A 14,456-nucleotide genomic window follows, 5' to 3' on the forward strand; every position below is an offset into this window, starting at 1 on the left:
GAAAGCGGCTGAGCCCAGGGAGCTGGCGCTGCAGGCCGTGCCGTGAGCTCCTCCTGGCGGCCCTTGGCGCTGCGTTCCCTTCCCCCGTGCGCTCCAAAATAAAAACGCAGCTTTGGGACTTTTTTTTCTCTTCTTCTGTATTCAAGAAAGACATTTTAAAATGGAAACAGAAAATAAGCCATATATCCTGAGAGCGATGGAAAGGCTTTCATTCCTCACTGCTTGCAGATGTGGCTAAAAGGAGTGAACACATCCTTACCCCTCGCATGGATTTTTTTTTTTTTCAATTAAAAAAAAAAAAAAAATCAAGAGTTTTACATTTTCGTCCCAGCGGAAGAAATAATTTTGTTTACTGCAGATGCCACTTTTTTGTATGACCCTCAGCCAAAGAAATACATCCTTCCTAACTATTTATGTCTGTTCAAGACAGCCTTCTCCATGCTGAGTCTGCAGGGCAGGAAGAGAGACGGAGGAAGGAGAGCTAGTCGTATAATTTTCTGAGATTGGGATGGAATCGATAGAATGGGAAATTCTGTGCTACTCAAATAGCATGGGTAAAGACATTACAGAAAGCTAAATTATAAAGCATCCTGGCTCAAGGCGTTAACCCAATCAGTTTGTTAGGCACTGCACAAGCACCTAGCATCCAACAGCTGCTGTCCCAGAAAGGTTACATTACAAAGAAGCAGCAGGGACACCTCAGTGAAACAAAAGGTGGGAAAGAAAACAATACAAGCGTTTTTGCAAAGACTGCCACTAGCAGTGGTCTCCACTCCCCTTCTAGCTGGCCGTTAGTACATGGTGTTATGGCATGGCAGAGTATCTTCTGATCTCTTTATAACATGAAGTTATATAAATGTATGAATATGTAAATAAATGAATAAATGAATTTATATGAATTCTTTATACACATTCTGCTAGCCAGGTAGCAGAAACAAAATCTTGGTGTCAGATCTCCCTCTGCGCAGAGCCTTGCTGTCAAAAACTGACTTGACGTACTTTGAAATTTTCAGAACAGGGCATCAGACACTTTCTTCAGGGTGGGCTAGTAGAAATCTTTGTTAATCCTGCCCCTTTTCAGTACAAAGCCAAAATGCCTCATGTCAGAACTATTAAACCCAACATCTTGCATTAGAAAGGCTCATTTTAGAAATGTTTTGTCCAGGATATCCTTCTGATGACTTGGCATGGAACTGTACAGGAGCTGATCTACGTCACATCAGAGGACCCATTTTTCCCACTATCTTCAGCATCCCTTCCTTTTTTTCCTTTGCTGCTTCTACATGATCACTGTCTCTTATTCAGCAGCAGAAGCGCAGACCAGGGGCTTCCAAAACCTGGTTTGCTCAGGTACCGTCACACAGAGAGGGAAGCGGATTACACCAGAGCAGAGGCTGGCCTTCTGTCAGACTGCGTTCTTGTGTAGACAGCATTTGCCTCGGCAGTCAATCCCGACTTCTGGGAAAAGCATGGATTAAATGAGCTGCATGCACATACACGCAAACACCTATCTTTTCTTCTGCATACCTCTAAGATACCTTAGGAACTAATAGAGATGCAGGTGCTATGTTTGAAAGCGATCTGTAAGTCCCTTGCCATAACATCTCCACAAGAGAGAAGCTTTTTCTAAATTTTACTGTTCGTCTTTTTGATTTCCCAGCTATGGATGTTATTGATGATGATCTTGATGGTGTTGATCTGAAAGCCCTTTGGGCTGTTGAAGTTTATCGGCTGTTCCCAGGTACGGCAACCTTTGGGCTCACGCTGCATCGTTAATTGGCACCTTAAGAGATCAATACCGTTTGAGGAGACAGGAAAATCAGCAACAGTTGCATCCAGAAATGCCCTCAAAGATTTGGAGAATTTGAAAAATGTAGAAACGGAAGGCCAGAGATCTCTTAGCTTACATATGAAAATTACATCAGTGAAAAGGACTAAGTACTTCAATGCAGTAATGCTGCAAAGCATAGCCAAAAAATTAAGTGGAGAAAAAACAAAAAAAAAAAAATCAAGGCAGCCCCCTAAAATGCCCAATAAGATTTTGTAGCCTCTGGCTACAAAAATTAAAAATCTATAGAAATAATCCATTTAAGATTTTTCAGACTTGTGATTTTTAAATTCCATCAAACTTGATTCCAACAGATTACAAGCCTAAATATAAGAGAGTAGTGAAATGGACTAAAAAACAATTTTTTTTTTTTTTTTAAATTAAGAAGTCACTAAATATCCTCCAGTTCAGGTCCTTTGCAAAGCCAGCCAGAATCTGGATCCATTACAATCCAATCTTCCTGGCAGCTGATAAAGAAATTCAAGCAGAGAGATCCAGAGATCTTAAATAATTCTCAAAGAGGTCACACGGTTTAGATGTATAGTTTAGATGCTTTTATAGAAAAGGAAATGTGTCTGTTCAACCTCCTTCCGTCCTGTTACTACAGTGACTGAAACACTGATGATTCAGTGCTGCGGTGATAGCATGGCTTTCCAGGCTAAGCTGCTACGTTATTAGGTGACTGCAACATTGGACAAAGCTATATTCCACTCCATTTCATTCAAAGTAACAACTGAGGAATGAAACATAGCAAAATGACAATGGCTTAGAAAAACTTTTCCAAAATTGCAAAATGGAGATGTTCACTTCATATTATGCCGGTAGCGTAAGTAAAAGACTGATTTGGAAAAGTAAGATTTAAATACTACTTCAAAATACTCAAACTCAAGCTGACCCCAGGGGCTGCATTTATAAGAAAGTTCACACCATTCCAGGTATCAGCTTGGATACCTCCATATTATTTTCTGTCCTGTTTATCACAGAAACGTGCTTAACCTCTCCAAACCTGACATCCCCGCGAAGGACAGGGAAGGCCACCAATGCAGGGAGGCACAGAAGAACCCTCCCCTGTCTGGAAGCAGTCCTCAGTGGGCAGTGGCTGGGGATGGGAGCCTTCCTCTAAGACGACCCCGGTGAGGCTGGTCAGATCTTAAGTCTGGCCACTGCTTCTCCCCTCACACAGGGGAAAGCAGTGGTGTCCAACTTTTGGGGTCCCACCACTTCCATGCTCTTCACCACACGGGCTGGAAGGGTTTGGATACATGAGGAAAGAGGTGAAAAGAACAGCCCCGCAGGAGCTGGCGTGTCAACCAGTCGAAAGAGGAGAAATCCCTTCCGCCTTTTGCAGGTGTCTCGGTGATGTCTGCAGACTGCTGCTTCTCCTAAAGGGCACAGGCTCCTCTCCTGACTGGCCAATTACTCTGACCCTTGCTGCTCTCTTCCCTCACCAGTACACCCCAGAGGCCCTCATCACATTAGCAAAACAAAGGTTAAGATACAGCAGCACAATCCAAAGTCTTCCCGTAAAACGAATTCCTACACAGGAGAAAGCAACTCCCAGGCAGCAGAGAGGATCACCCTGCCTCCTTCCCCAGTAGGCTGGACTGGGAAGCACCAAGACAACTTTTTTCCAGGAGAGCACTGGGAGTTCTGAATCATCGGAAGTCTTGACCAAGGATCCCAAAAGAGCAAACTGCAGCATCACCTGAAAACCCTTAGAAGCACAGCTACATATTTAAAGATATGCCACTACATCAGCTGAGGCATTAACCTAGACCTCATTAAAATCAGCGTATGCACGTTCAGCAGCTGAACTGGTCAGAAATTAAGGGTAGGATTGTAGCCAAGGTGTGCAAATCTAAGCAGATTCTTCCCTAGAAAAAGAAAACCATGGTGCTTCTAGCCAGAAATCAACCCTATTTTGGCCTTATTACTTGCAGCCATTTCTATTACCTGACAGTCTAAGTATTTCAGGTATTAAGCCCATATAGTATAACTCCTCCACGCAGGTAAAACAGTGAAAAATCTAGCATCCCTGCAGCTATATAAGAAAAAATTACCTCATTTTATACATATGGTTTCCCTGCTATTCTCTACCACTATGTACATTTTGATCTGATTAGTCAACATTGCATCTTTACGATCTCAAGTTATACTATAACCTGTGCTTTAGTGCTTCAGCTAATGGCTGGAGGAACAGGCTCCACAGAACATTTAACAGATCAGAGATCTCTTTTGGTGTTGTTCCCAGTCTTTTAGAGCCCTTGTCAGTGAACCACAACAGTCTGGCACAGACTGATACTCAGTTTTTTCTTCAAGCCGTGAACTGTAAAATATAGTGAGAGTTAGCATCAGTGCAGAAAAAATTTAGAAATCTCCCAATGTCCCAAACAAGTGGAAAAGAATTTAAATACAGTATTTTTAGAGTATTGACAGCACTATTTTGTTGTCAATTAAAATGCATAATAAAAGGATCAGTGAAGACATTCCTTTAATCATAGTTATGGTAAAAATACTAATATTACTGGAGTTTTGTAGCTGACTTTACGTTGTCTAAAATTCTTTGAAATTGCAGGCAACAGAAAACATGGGACAGAAGAAATAAATGTGTGTGTGTGTACATAACACACACTTGATATTGTACCTGCCATGGTTGAGGACACTTTGAGTACAGTAAAAATATAAATATAGAGACCCTGTGGCCTGCTAAAGCCTTTCTGACTTCCTCTGTTTTGTAATCCTGTGAATGGTCCTCTTTTTGAAGTAGTTGTGTTTCTTTAATGTACTGAACACATTAATCCCAGGGAATTCTGCCTTATTCCTACATCTCCTCCTAGACACTACATATATCATGCATTCAATCCACCCAAACATCATTTTTCTCCTCAATTACTCTAGTAAGTGCTATTTAAAATGTACTTTAAAATAAGAAGGCTACTAATGGCAACATTACCGAAAACAGTCTATAAGCTACTAGTTCCTAGCAGTGGCCCTGTATTGTGAGTACATAAGCAAGGCAAGGTTTGTGTGGAGAGGAAATGTCTTACCCCTGAACCACGAGTGCTAAACATTACATTTATTTCCCACTCTCCAAATATGTCAGTTGGTCTTAATACGTATCACTTCCCCTTACAAACCTCACTCATAGGGTAACTGTGGGATGTATAACATGAAATCGCTTTCTGTACAAACAGAACTCCTCCTTTCAGTGAAAGCCTCTTAATATTGAAAAAAACGGATCAACAGAATCAGTGCCTAAAACAATTTTCACGTAGCCACAGAAGAGATATGTTATACAATGTTTTTGCCTTTTCCAAAGGCATCTCACTAATACCTCTTCTCTGAGCTGCTGCAAAAGCCTGGGGAGAAAAAGATCATTCAGATGCCACGTCCCATTTAATGCTTGGTCTCCCTCCTATGACCACGGCAATTCAGCATCACTTGTGATGCTCGGTTTTATGACAGGCACAGCTGTCCGGCAGCCTTCGGAGTACGATCAACTCCTTTTGCAGTAGCGCACTGCACAGCTCACAGGTTTCTCCTCTCCCTCCTCCCAGTGGACCTGGGCTGAATATGGATGGACTGAGTAGCAAAGGGGTGCCTTGCAGTGCTAATCTCATCTGAGCCACCCAGTTCTGGCATCACTTTTAGGACAGTTGGCATGGTAAAGACATTCCTTGAATGCTCTCCTCCTTCAGTAGGTGTAACTCAGTGGGAACACAGAGGTCAGCTGCCTCTTGAGGAGAAAGAAGCACTTTAACCGCGCGGGAAGAGCTCTGTTCAGAAACCATCACATCGTGGAATTCAAAACAATTTCTGTGAGTGCTGGCCGAGCACAGGAAAATCCTTACTGGGCCAGACCTGTAATGGATCTATTCAAAGATCTTTTGTAAAAAAGCAAAACCTCTGTAACTAGAAATCAACAACTTAAGAATGAAGCACATGACTTAGTATCTTTTTCAAATTAATACTAGCCTGAAAAAGCTGCCTAGTTAAACCACATTTCCACAGCCCAGATCCTATTTTAGGAGACCAGAGTAGCAGTTTCTAGAGTTTTGCTGGCTTTTAGTTTTACCGGAAAAGAAGCCGACATGCAGCCTTATGACTTACCACCAAGGTGTATGATTCACGGGCAAATGTTTCTTGCAGATAAATATCACATTCTCCAAGTACGGATGGGAACTTTACTCACATTCATTACAGCAAATAAAACATTTCTTATCAGAAATAAACTTCGGGGCAAAGCATCACAAACAAGCAGACTCTTTGTACACTGTTCTTTTAGTTGACTTATATGTTCCAAAGTAGAGTATTTTTTCCAAGACCAAAGCAAATACAGCAGGAGCAGTACAGATAAATAGATCTATTAAGCCAAACACAATTCTTCAAAATTTTGCAGCACTTATTCTAAAGACTGAATATAATTGGCTTCAGAGAAATCAGACCTTAGTCTAGACAAAGCAAACTGTCCTATTAGCCGGCTGTCAGGTGGAATACTATGAGCTCTGGCCATGACAGACACTATTCACTGTCTTGATCACCAGCTATTTCTTCTGCAGGTAAAGGCTGGAGTCATTGACTGCTGTAGAAACAAAAGCATTTAGAATTCCTGGTTGTATCAGAATGAATAACAATAACATTCTGATTTTACAGTTTCAGTCCTCATTAACTTTTGGCTTGAGACAGTTGACATTACTTACCAGCAGTGAAAGTGTAATTTCAAGGGCTCCCAGGAGAAATACTTCTATACAAAGAAAAAAAATTTCTATAGAAACCAACACTCAGCATGATTGACTTCACCATATTCATTCTACTACTCAGGTTTCCATCATCAATCCAAAGTTATAGCTAAACAAAACAAACAAGAAAAAGTTTGGTTGAATGTGTTAACTAACGAGCCACCACCACAACAGCTTCACAACTTAAGCAGGTCATGACAAACCCTCTAGAGAAAGAGTTGAACTTCACAAAATGTACAAACCCAAGTTTGTAGGCACTTTACAAGGGGGTACTCTACCTCAAAAGCAGTAGAATAATGTTGACTTAAAAAGAAAACAAACAAACAAACAAAAAAACCCCACAAAACCAACAACTTTCTGATACCAAGAAGGTATCTTGCCCATTCCCTGACTTTAGAAATTGAATTCTTTTGTTGTATTTGGTAGCCCTGAAACCTTTAAAATCCATCTGTCCATTAGGAAAGAACAATCCAGCTAAGTATTTGCCCATCCTCCCCAAAGAGAAAAGCAGAAAACCAGAAGCTCTGACTTTTAATGGAAATACAGCTTCAGGTGCTGAAGGCTATCCAGTAGCATTTAAAGCAGCACTTCTCACATATTTTCCAGTGCGTTATCCTACCTATTACCCACCAAACAGCAGTCACAGAGAAAAGCTCTAGAGCGTAGCTGGCAAAAACAAAAGGACAAATAGTAAAGGTGCTCATACAGGTTTTTATATGGGTATGAAACTTGTATTTGTGGCCCACTGAGGTGCTCCCTTAAGTCTATCGCTTTATTTTAAGACCAAAACATTAGTATGAGCAGCGAGTTCAGTGTGACGAATCCAGATGAGCCTGTCTGATGGAAATGCATAGGTTGTAGCGTTGTTCTTCAATCACAGTGATCAAGACTTTTTCAAAATATGCGGTGGCTCTGATAGACAAACAGCTCTTTCAGATCTTTGGCAAATCTTTGGGTAACCAAATTTAAAATCAGTTTTAACACATTAATTGAAAAGATGTAAAGGCATGTCAAAATACAGCAGGAACTGATTTCTGGACATAGAAATATTTAATCTTCATCCCCTGTACTTAAATAATGATTTTTCCTCATGATTTCTTACTCCACTCAGATGAAATTTGTTTTTGAAACAGCACAGGAGTTTCTGCCCCCAAAATCTACAACACTACCATGTTTTAAACTTTAGGCCACAGAACTTACTAGTTTGTTGGGGTTTTTTTTAAACTATTTGAATCTTAAGCAGTACACGGTTTGATGAGGTCAGCATTCTTGTTCTTTGTCTGTGAAGCACCCGGCACAATGAAGTCATGGTCCATAAACAGATCTCCTAGTCATTATAGCCAACCATAAATTCTCCGTAAACTAAAAGCCAGGCTAAGAAGTAAACTTGAGCAGCTGCAGAGGATGCTCAAATCAAACACCTTTTGCCACCTGGTTCTTCCAATGCCATTGCTGCATCATTTATCTAAGGCTCTCATAAAAAGACCATCACTGGAATCTAAGCATCTGCCCATCACAGCACTGAAGCAGTTCAGTAGCATGGAGCACTATTCGCAGAAGAAAATGCTTTACATGAAGTTGGAGTGCCACACAGTAATGCTTCCGTTACCCCCAAGTAGAGTACCCACATGCAAACACTGTACTGCCATATGGAGTCAAAATAGCAAGCACTGACAACTGTAAACCAGAAGATGACATGTGGTGGGAGATACCAACAGGAAAGTCATCCAGGATAAAAGCAAGTACGACAAAGTACATGGAAGTGTGAAAGAAATCTTCTTCCAGAAACTGAGCACACTTAAAGGAAAAAGAAAAAAAGAAATCAAGAGATGAGTCAGTCATCAGTAGCATGCGACAAACCTGAACAAAAACCAAGAGCAAGAACATGAAAAACCATTTGACACCCTTCTTACAGTTCTACATCTGCTAATATGATGGATCACAAACACTTCCACCTCCCTTTTATATTAGGATTCAAAAAGAATATACACATCTTGACAAAATGCATTTAGTCGCCATATAATATACTTGGACTGAAATGAGATTTGCACTTTGGAAAAAAAACAAAAAAAACCAAAAAAACCCCCAAAAAAACAGTATGAGAATATTTCCTCTCACGTTTCTCCAGAAAATTTCTTCTTTAAAATGCTAAAGGGCATTTTAGTAAAGGGCACAGAGATTGGACCTAGAAAAGCATTTTTCTCCTCAAGATATTCTGTACAATTTTCTGTATTTACACTGAAGCAAATGAGCAGAAATCTGAAGAAATTAAACGCTTTAGAGTGCTAAAATCAAAACATAAGCAATACAATTTTTTAATTTCAGTATTTTAAAGTACAGAAAGTGGAAACTATGAATATCAAATACAAATTTAAACAAAGCCACTTGTCCTCCCCTAGAATAATCAATGTGAACTACTTATAGAAACTTACAAATTTAAAGTAAAATCGAAACAAAATAAATACTGTACATACACTTTCCCTGCCTGCAGGCAAAAGAGGATGGGAAATACTGTTATGAATTGAAAAAAATGCTCTTAAAGCTGCAGCATCCCATTTCCCAGCCAAATACTTAACACAGTAGTGCGTTTCTGTAAAAAGGAAGACACACATACACCGGCCCCTACTGAGCAGACAAGCTAATATTTTCAGAGACATTAGAAGGAAAGATAGAAATTAGACTATGAGAGTAGAAAAAGGAGAGGAAAAGACAAACGGGCCAGCAAAACGTTACTACAAAACTAGTAAATATAGCCAAGAACTAGCCCCTTTTTTCTTTTTTTTTTTTCAAATTCCATGGTTTTTTTTTTTTTAAAAAAAAGATTCACCAAAGCATTGGCAGCAATAGACATTTCCCAGCAGAAGTGACAATACATATCAATATAATCTCTTAAAGTGATCCCTTTCATTCCCTTCCCACAGCATGAAACTCTTATGGCTTAATTTATATTAAAAGTAGAAAAAGTCTTTTTTTCCAAACAGAAATGCAGCCTATGAAGAACATGCATTTCCTTATCAGTGCTACTTATATTTCCCATCCACTGCATGATTTATCACTCATACGCTCCCACAAAGAGGGTTACTAGGGTGTTTTTTGTTGGTTTTTTTTCTTGGAAAAATGGATGTTGCAGCTTTTAATCTTGTTTAACCACAAATAGTAAGGCCCTTGGTTCCATTTGTATTTCTTCTGTGAAAGAGCAGCTCTGGGCTCACTCAGCCCCAGAGCTACAAACAGCTTTTAATGGTCTGGAAGTATTATGTGAATGAAACTCTGGAAAGACACTAGATTTGGGGGTCACGGTGGGGGCATGAAGGGACAGGTGGGCATGCGGAGCCTAAATACGGCACTAATTATAGGCTTGTAGTACCCAGTCATTCTAGCTTCAGTTCTGTTTAGTCTCCACAATTACCACAAAAAGAGGGTAGCAAGGTTCACATCAGCTCTGACTCCGAAACCCTGCAAAAATTTTCAACATTTGCAACTTCATGGCCTTGTGAATGAAAGTAGCTTATGCCATACAGCAAACCCTAGGGAAAGCTGAAGCTTCTAAAATGTGATCATGACACTGTGCTCTCTTATATCTCTACTAAAGGTAACACAAGCACTTCAACCACCAAAAAACCAAAACCCCCAAAATCCCCCATGTGATCAGAAAGCAACAATTTTAACTCTCAACATCTAACCCTTTCAAAATTGTCTTTACGAATGGATTCATGTAGAGTAGCATAGGTTGCATAGGTAATCTACCTCAGAGGTCAACAAAGGCTACCTTGTAGCCAGGGTTTATTAGTAAGTATAGTAGGAGAAGAAAAGGGAAAGTTGCTGGAAGAGTCTTTGATATAGTTTCTAGGTGGTCTTTCCGTTTTCATGTTTGTTTCTTTTTTTTTTTTTTTTTAATTGTAGGAACGTGAGAACTTAGAGAATGGGAAAACCCCTACAGTATTTAATTTCCTATTTTGTATACAAAAAAAAGAATTAAGTTTTATGCCAAATCCAAGTTCTCTGACTTTTCAAAAAAGACGATCCTTGAAAATGAGTTACCATAGCAGGCTTAATTCTTTTTGTTGTCCAGTCAGTGTTCCCTGCTCCCTCCCTCTTCCACCCCAAGTGAGACAGCAAGGAAAAAAAATAGGGCTTTTTCTCTCCACTACAACAACACAAGGTTCAGTCCATCTACAGAAAAATTGGTGCAGTAGTGTTTTCATCTAGAACACAATAAAAATATCCCTACCTATGAGTACACAAAACAAGTGAGGTCACCACATCCTCTTCATGAGCTACCAGGAGACTTTTTTTTTTCCCCTTTGTTTTTTTTTTCTTTTTTTTTCTTTTTTTTTTTTTCTTTTTTTTTTTTTTTTTTAATACTGCTCATCATGGTAATTTCTTTTAAGTTACTTGTTCTGAGGTGGAACACCAGAATTAACTTCTGCTGGAAGCATGGATATCTGAAGAAAATGGGAATGAACCTCTGCCTGTTGACAGCCTGTGAAGAGACTATTACATAAATTCATGACAGTGGAGAGCCACTTTGAAAAAAAAAGGTGGAAAGTAGAGTAAAGAAAGAATAAAACCAAGAAGAAATAATATATATGGGTCCAGCCACATCTGTGTTCCAATAGTAAGATACAGATAAATAATGCGGATGGTCAGAAAAGACTCTGTATAAGCCAGTCACACGTACAAGAAAGCATACTCCATCCTTTAAAATTCCTTACTCCAGATTCTATTCTGGCATACTTCTATTTCGGATAAATGTTCTCAAAAATCTGCCTTTAAGGAAAGAGAGCTCATTCTTCATTCTGCTCTGAATCTGATTGCTGCCCTAAACTGGAATTTTCTATTCTTAAAAATTATACAGCCAGCAAGAAAGAAACAGTTTGGTTCAATATGCTAAAGCTAAAAACAGTTTCCAAAGCCTGGCAAGCATTAATCCATTTGCTCAAGCTTAAGCACAGAGAATATTTATATGGGTATATAATTTTAACTAATATCGACAACATAGTTTATTTATTTGACTTTGGTGAGAACATATTAGAGAAGATAGTTAAAATATTCTCTTTTAACTATTTCCATCTGGAAAACATAGCACCTGAGAACAGCAAGTACTTATAGTCCCTTTCAGCACCTGTAGAGTACCTCATAGCTTATCAACTTCTGCTTTTTAGAAATCCTTTGTTACCTCTGTTCCCAATAGTCTAAACAAGGTTGATAGCTTGCATTAAATAATAAAAAAAAAAAGTTAAAAATTAAAAAAAGACTGAAAACGTGTTCTTGAGAAATCCTAATTAGCAAACAAGAAAGGTTAAAAAAATCACCCATATGCACATACACAAAACTATAAAGTCAAGTCAATACAATGTAAAAGCAGGGCTGAAAAAAATACTCCTAAATTGTAATTTTCAAGCTCCAGAGGAAGTAAAGCCATGAAAGCTACCTGACTTATTTGCAGTTACATTTGTTTTGATGTTTCTCAATTTAGAAACAGGGTAACATAGTGCTAAACAGTCTTAACCCTGCAACAATCAAAACCACCTGACATCAGAATTATTTCCATAAATATGTAAAGGCATTCATAATCTAGCCTAGATAAAAATAACTCTGCACAAATATTCTGGAAAGTCCAACTGAATTTGTTTTTAAACCACAACAAGAGAAAGCAATTCCAGTATAGAATATGGAGGAAGGAAAAACTGGTATGGAAAGTTAAATCAATTCAATGACTTGGATAGTTATGCCTGAGTATTTTTACTCTTAGCAACCAAAAAAAAAAACCCACCACCCTAAACAACCAACAATATTGTTGTCACTAGCATATTAACGTTTTCATTTTGGCTGGACCCTGCAAAATGCCCTTTTTCCAGAATCAAGTAAAAGTATTCCCCTTTCCGCCTTCATCCCCATCCCCCAAAAGTTAAATATTTAATTTTATATTACAGAAAAATACAAATTTTAAATCAAAATTATTTACAATAATTCAGAATCGGCATTTGCTATCAGCTCTGCGTGAAGCCTGACACAAATGATCATTCTGATACCAGTAAGCTACTTAATGCTTATATACGCACCAGTTAAGACTTTTAATTGGCTGTCTCACCCAGCTTTGAAAGTAACACACATTCTCCTGCCTTCCTGATTCATCAGTAAAATGTGTTTAAACTACAATAATATTTTAATGCTTCTTCCATGCTACATTAAGTAATATGCCAAATCTTAAGACTGCAATGTATATCTTATGAGTTACTTCAGAGTAATTGTTCTGAAGAAACATTTATCTTAACTGATGTCCCCGTTCCTCCAAAAAGATACATGAGGTTTCCCTCCTTTGTACCAACTCTTAAATAACCTGTACGAATACAATTTCAGGGAGCCTTTTTACAGAAGAAAATCATCACAGATAGATCATCAGGAGGAAAAGTATGCACTCCAATTTGGAGGAAAGGGGTGCAGTTTAAAACAAGTTAGCTACTGGACTGACATAAGAAGATTCTTCTGTCTTTAGGAGTCTCTTCTAGCCCATCAAATAAATAAATCTGTATAAAAGAGGACAAGTCAAAAAATAATCAAGCTGGCAGAGAATATGCAACCTGCAAGTCAACAGAAGCCCAGCCAATAGCTTACAAAAAGCAGGAAAAAAAATAAGATTCCATATGCCTTAACTTAAAAAATAATTAATAATGCATCTCAGCCCTATTTAAGACTATAACCTGAATATCAAATTTAGGAGTCCAGACTAATCACAATTAATGTGGCTCTCCACTGCACCAAACATACATTATCAAAACAATTAAAAACTTTCACATTCTTAAATCTAAATTAATAACCCCCACAAAAAAGTCTTCCAAATAAATAGTTTTTTTAAATGAATTTAAAAGTTGCGAAAATCTATCAGAAATAAATTATTGATAAACCACCTTCATCATCTTCCCCTCATTAATTAGGTCAGAAACTACCAGCAACAAATGATATTCAAGCCCTGATGAGAGACTACTTCTCACAGTCCATGTCTCTCTGAAGATTTCCCCATTCCCATATGGTTATTGCTGAGCAGGTGTGGCACAGTGAAAATGCAGCATTGGGTTGTTTTTTTTTTTTTGTTGGGTTTTTTTTTCTTTCTCATTTTTGTTCATCAGGCAGTGTTGTATATGGTACATGCAAGTCTGCTTCAAGCAGAGGAAAAACAGCAGCTCCAGGCTCTGTTGACCTCAATACTGGTCTGTGTAGGAAAGACAGCAGTAGTAGAAGTAGCAGCTACATTAAACAAAGAAGCGTGCATGGCCATTCCGGTTCAGCTTCAAGATCTTCCCAAGGCGCTGTTTAGCAGTTGCCATTCCTTTCTTTGGACGTTTGCCTGAAAAATGAAATCAAGTACTTCAATCAGGAATTTCAGAACAAATTTTTATCATGAAGATGATAAAAAGATGAAACCCAGCTTTCAAGCTGAAGCAGGTAAAATTTTCACCTGAATCTGTTTCACACACACACACAAAAAAAAAAAAAAAAAAAAGTCTTCATTTGTTTTGGAGCAAACAGGGAATCAGAACTGTAAAAAAACAGGAATTGTTTTCTCTAAACTTTGGCTAGCATTATCATAAATAAAGTGATTATATTATTTACAAATGTTTCCAGTCTATTGAAGGGCAGTGGGTGTGGTAGGGGAGAACCTAAACTTAGCTTCCTGAATTTTGCTCGTTATTCCCTTGAGTAAATTATAGAAAATAAACTAGAAACTAAAACCTAAATGTTACAATCATCAGACTATTTTTTGAAGTGTCACAGCTTTTAAACCTTCACTTCAATAAACAAATCTGATTCAGGCCAGCGTTTCAGAGTATAGTTGTGGTTCTGTTCCCTGTAATAAATGCATAACAGATACACCTGCAGAGGTGCAA

General features: G+C 38.5%; 1 protein-coding gene across 2 annotated transcripts in view; it reads right to left on the reverse strand.

Moving 5' to 3' along the window:
* Nucleotides 1-8,858: 8,858 nt before the first annotated feature.
* The window catches only part of KDM7A (lysine demethylase 7A), a 73,055-nt gene continuing 67,457 nt past the window's right edge, over nucleotides 8,859-14,456 (reverse strand). For both annotated transcript variants that reach the window (XM_087764975.1, XM_087764974.1), the window contains exon 20: nucleotides 8,859-13,915. In XM_087764975.1, coding sequence (XP_087621101.1) covers nucleotides 13,821-13,915 — 95 coding nt within the window. In that variant the 3' untranslated portion in view covers nucleotides 8,859-13,820. The remainder of the gene's footprint in view (nucleotides 13,916-14,456) is intronic.

Source organism: Nipponia nippon, unplaced genomic scaffold (assembly GCF_047370975.1).
Source record: "Nipponia nippon isolate SJK-2023a ecotype South Korea unplaced genomic scaffold, ASM4737097v1 scaffold_3, whole genome shotgun sequence".
Lineage (NCBI taxonomy): Eukaryota > Metazoa > Chordata > Aves > Pelecaniformes > Threskiornithidae > Nipponia > Nipponia nippon.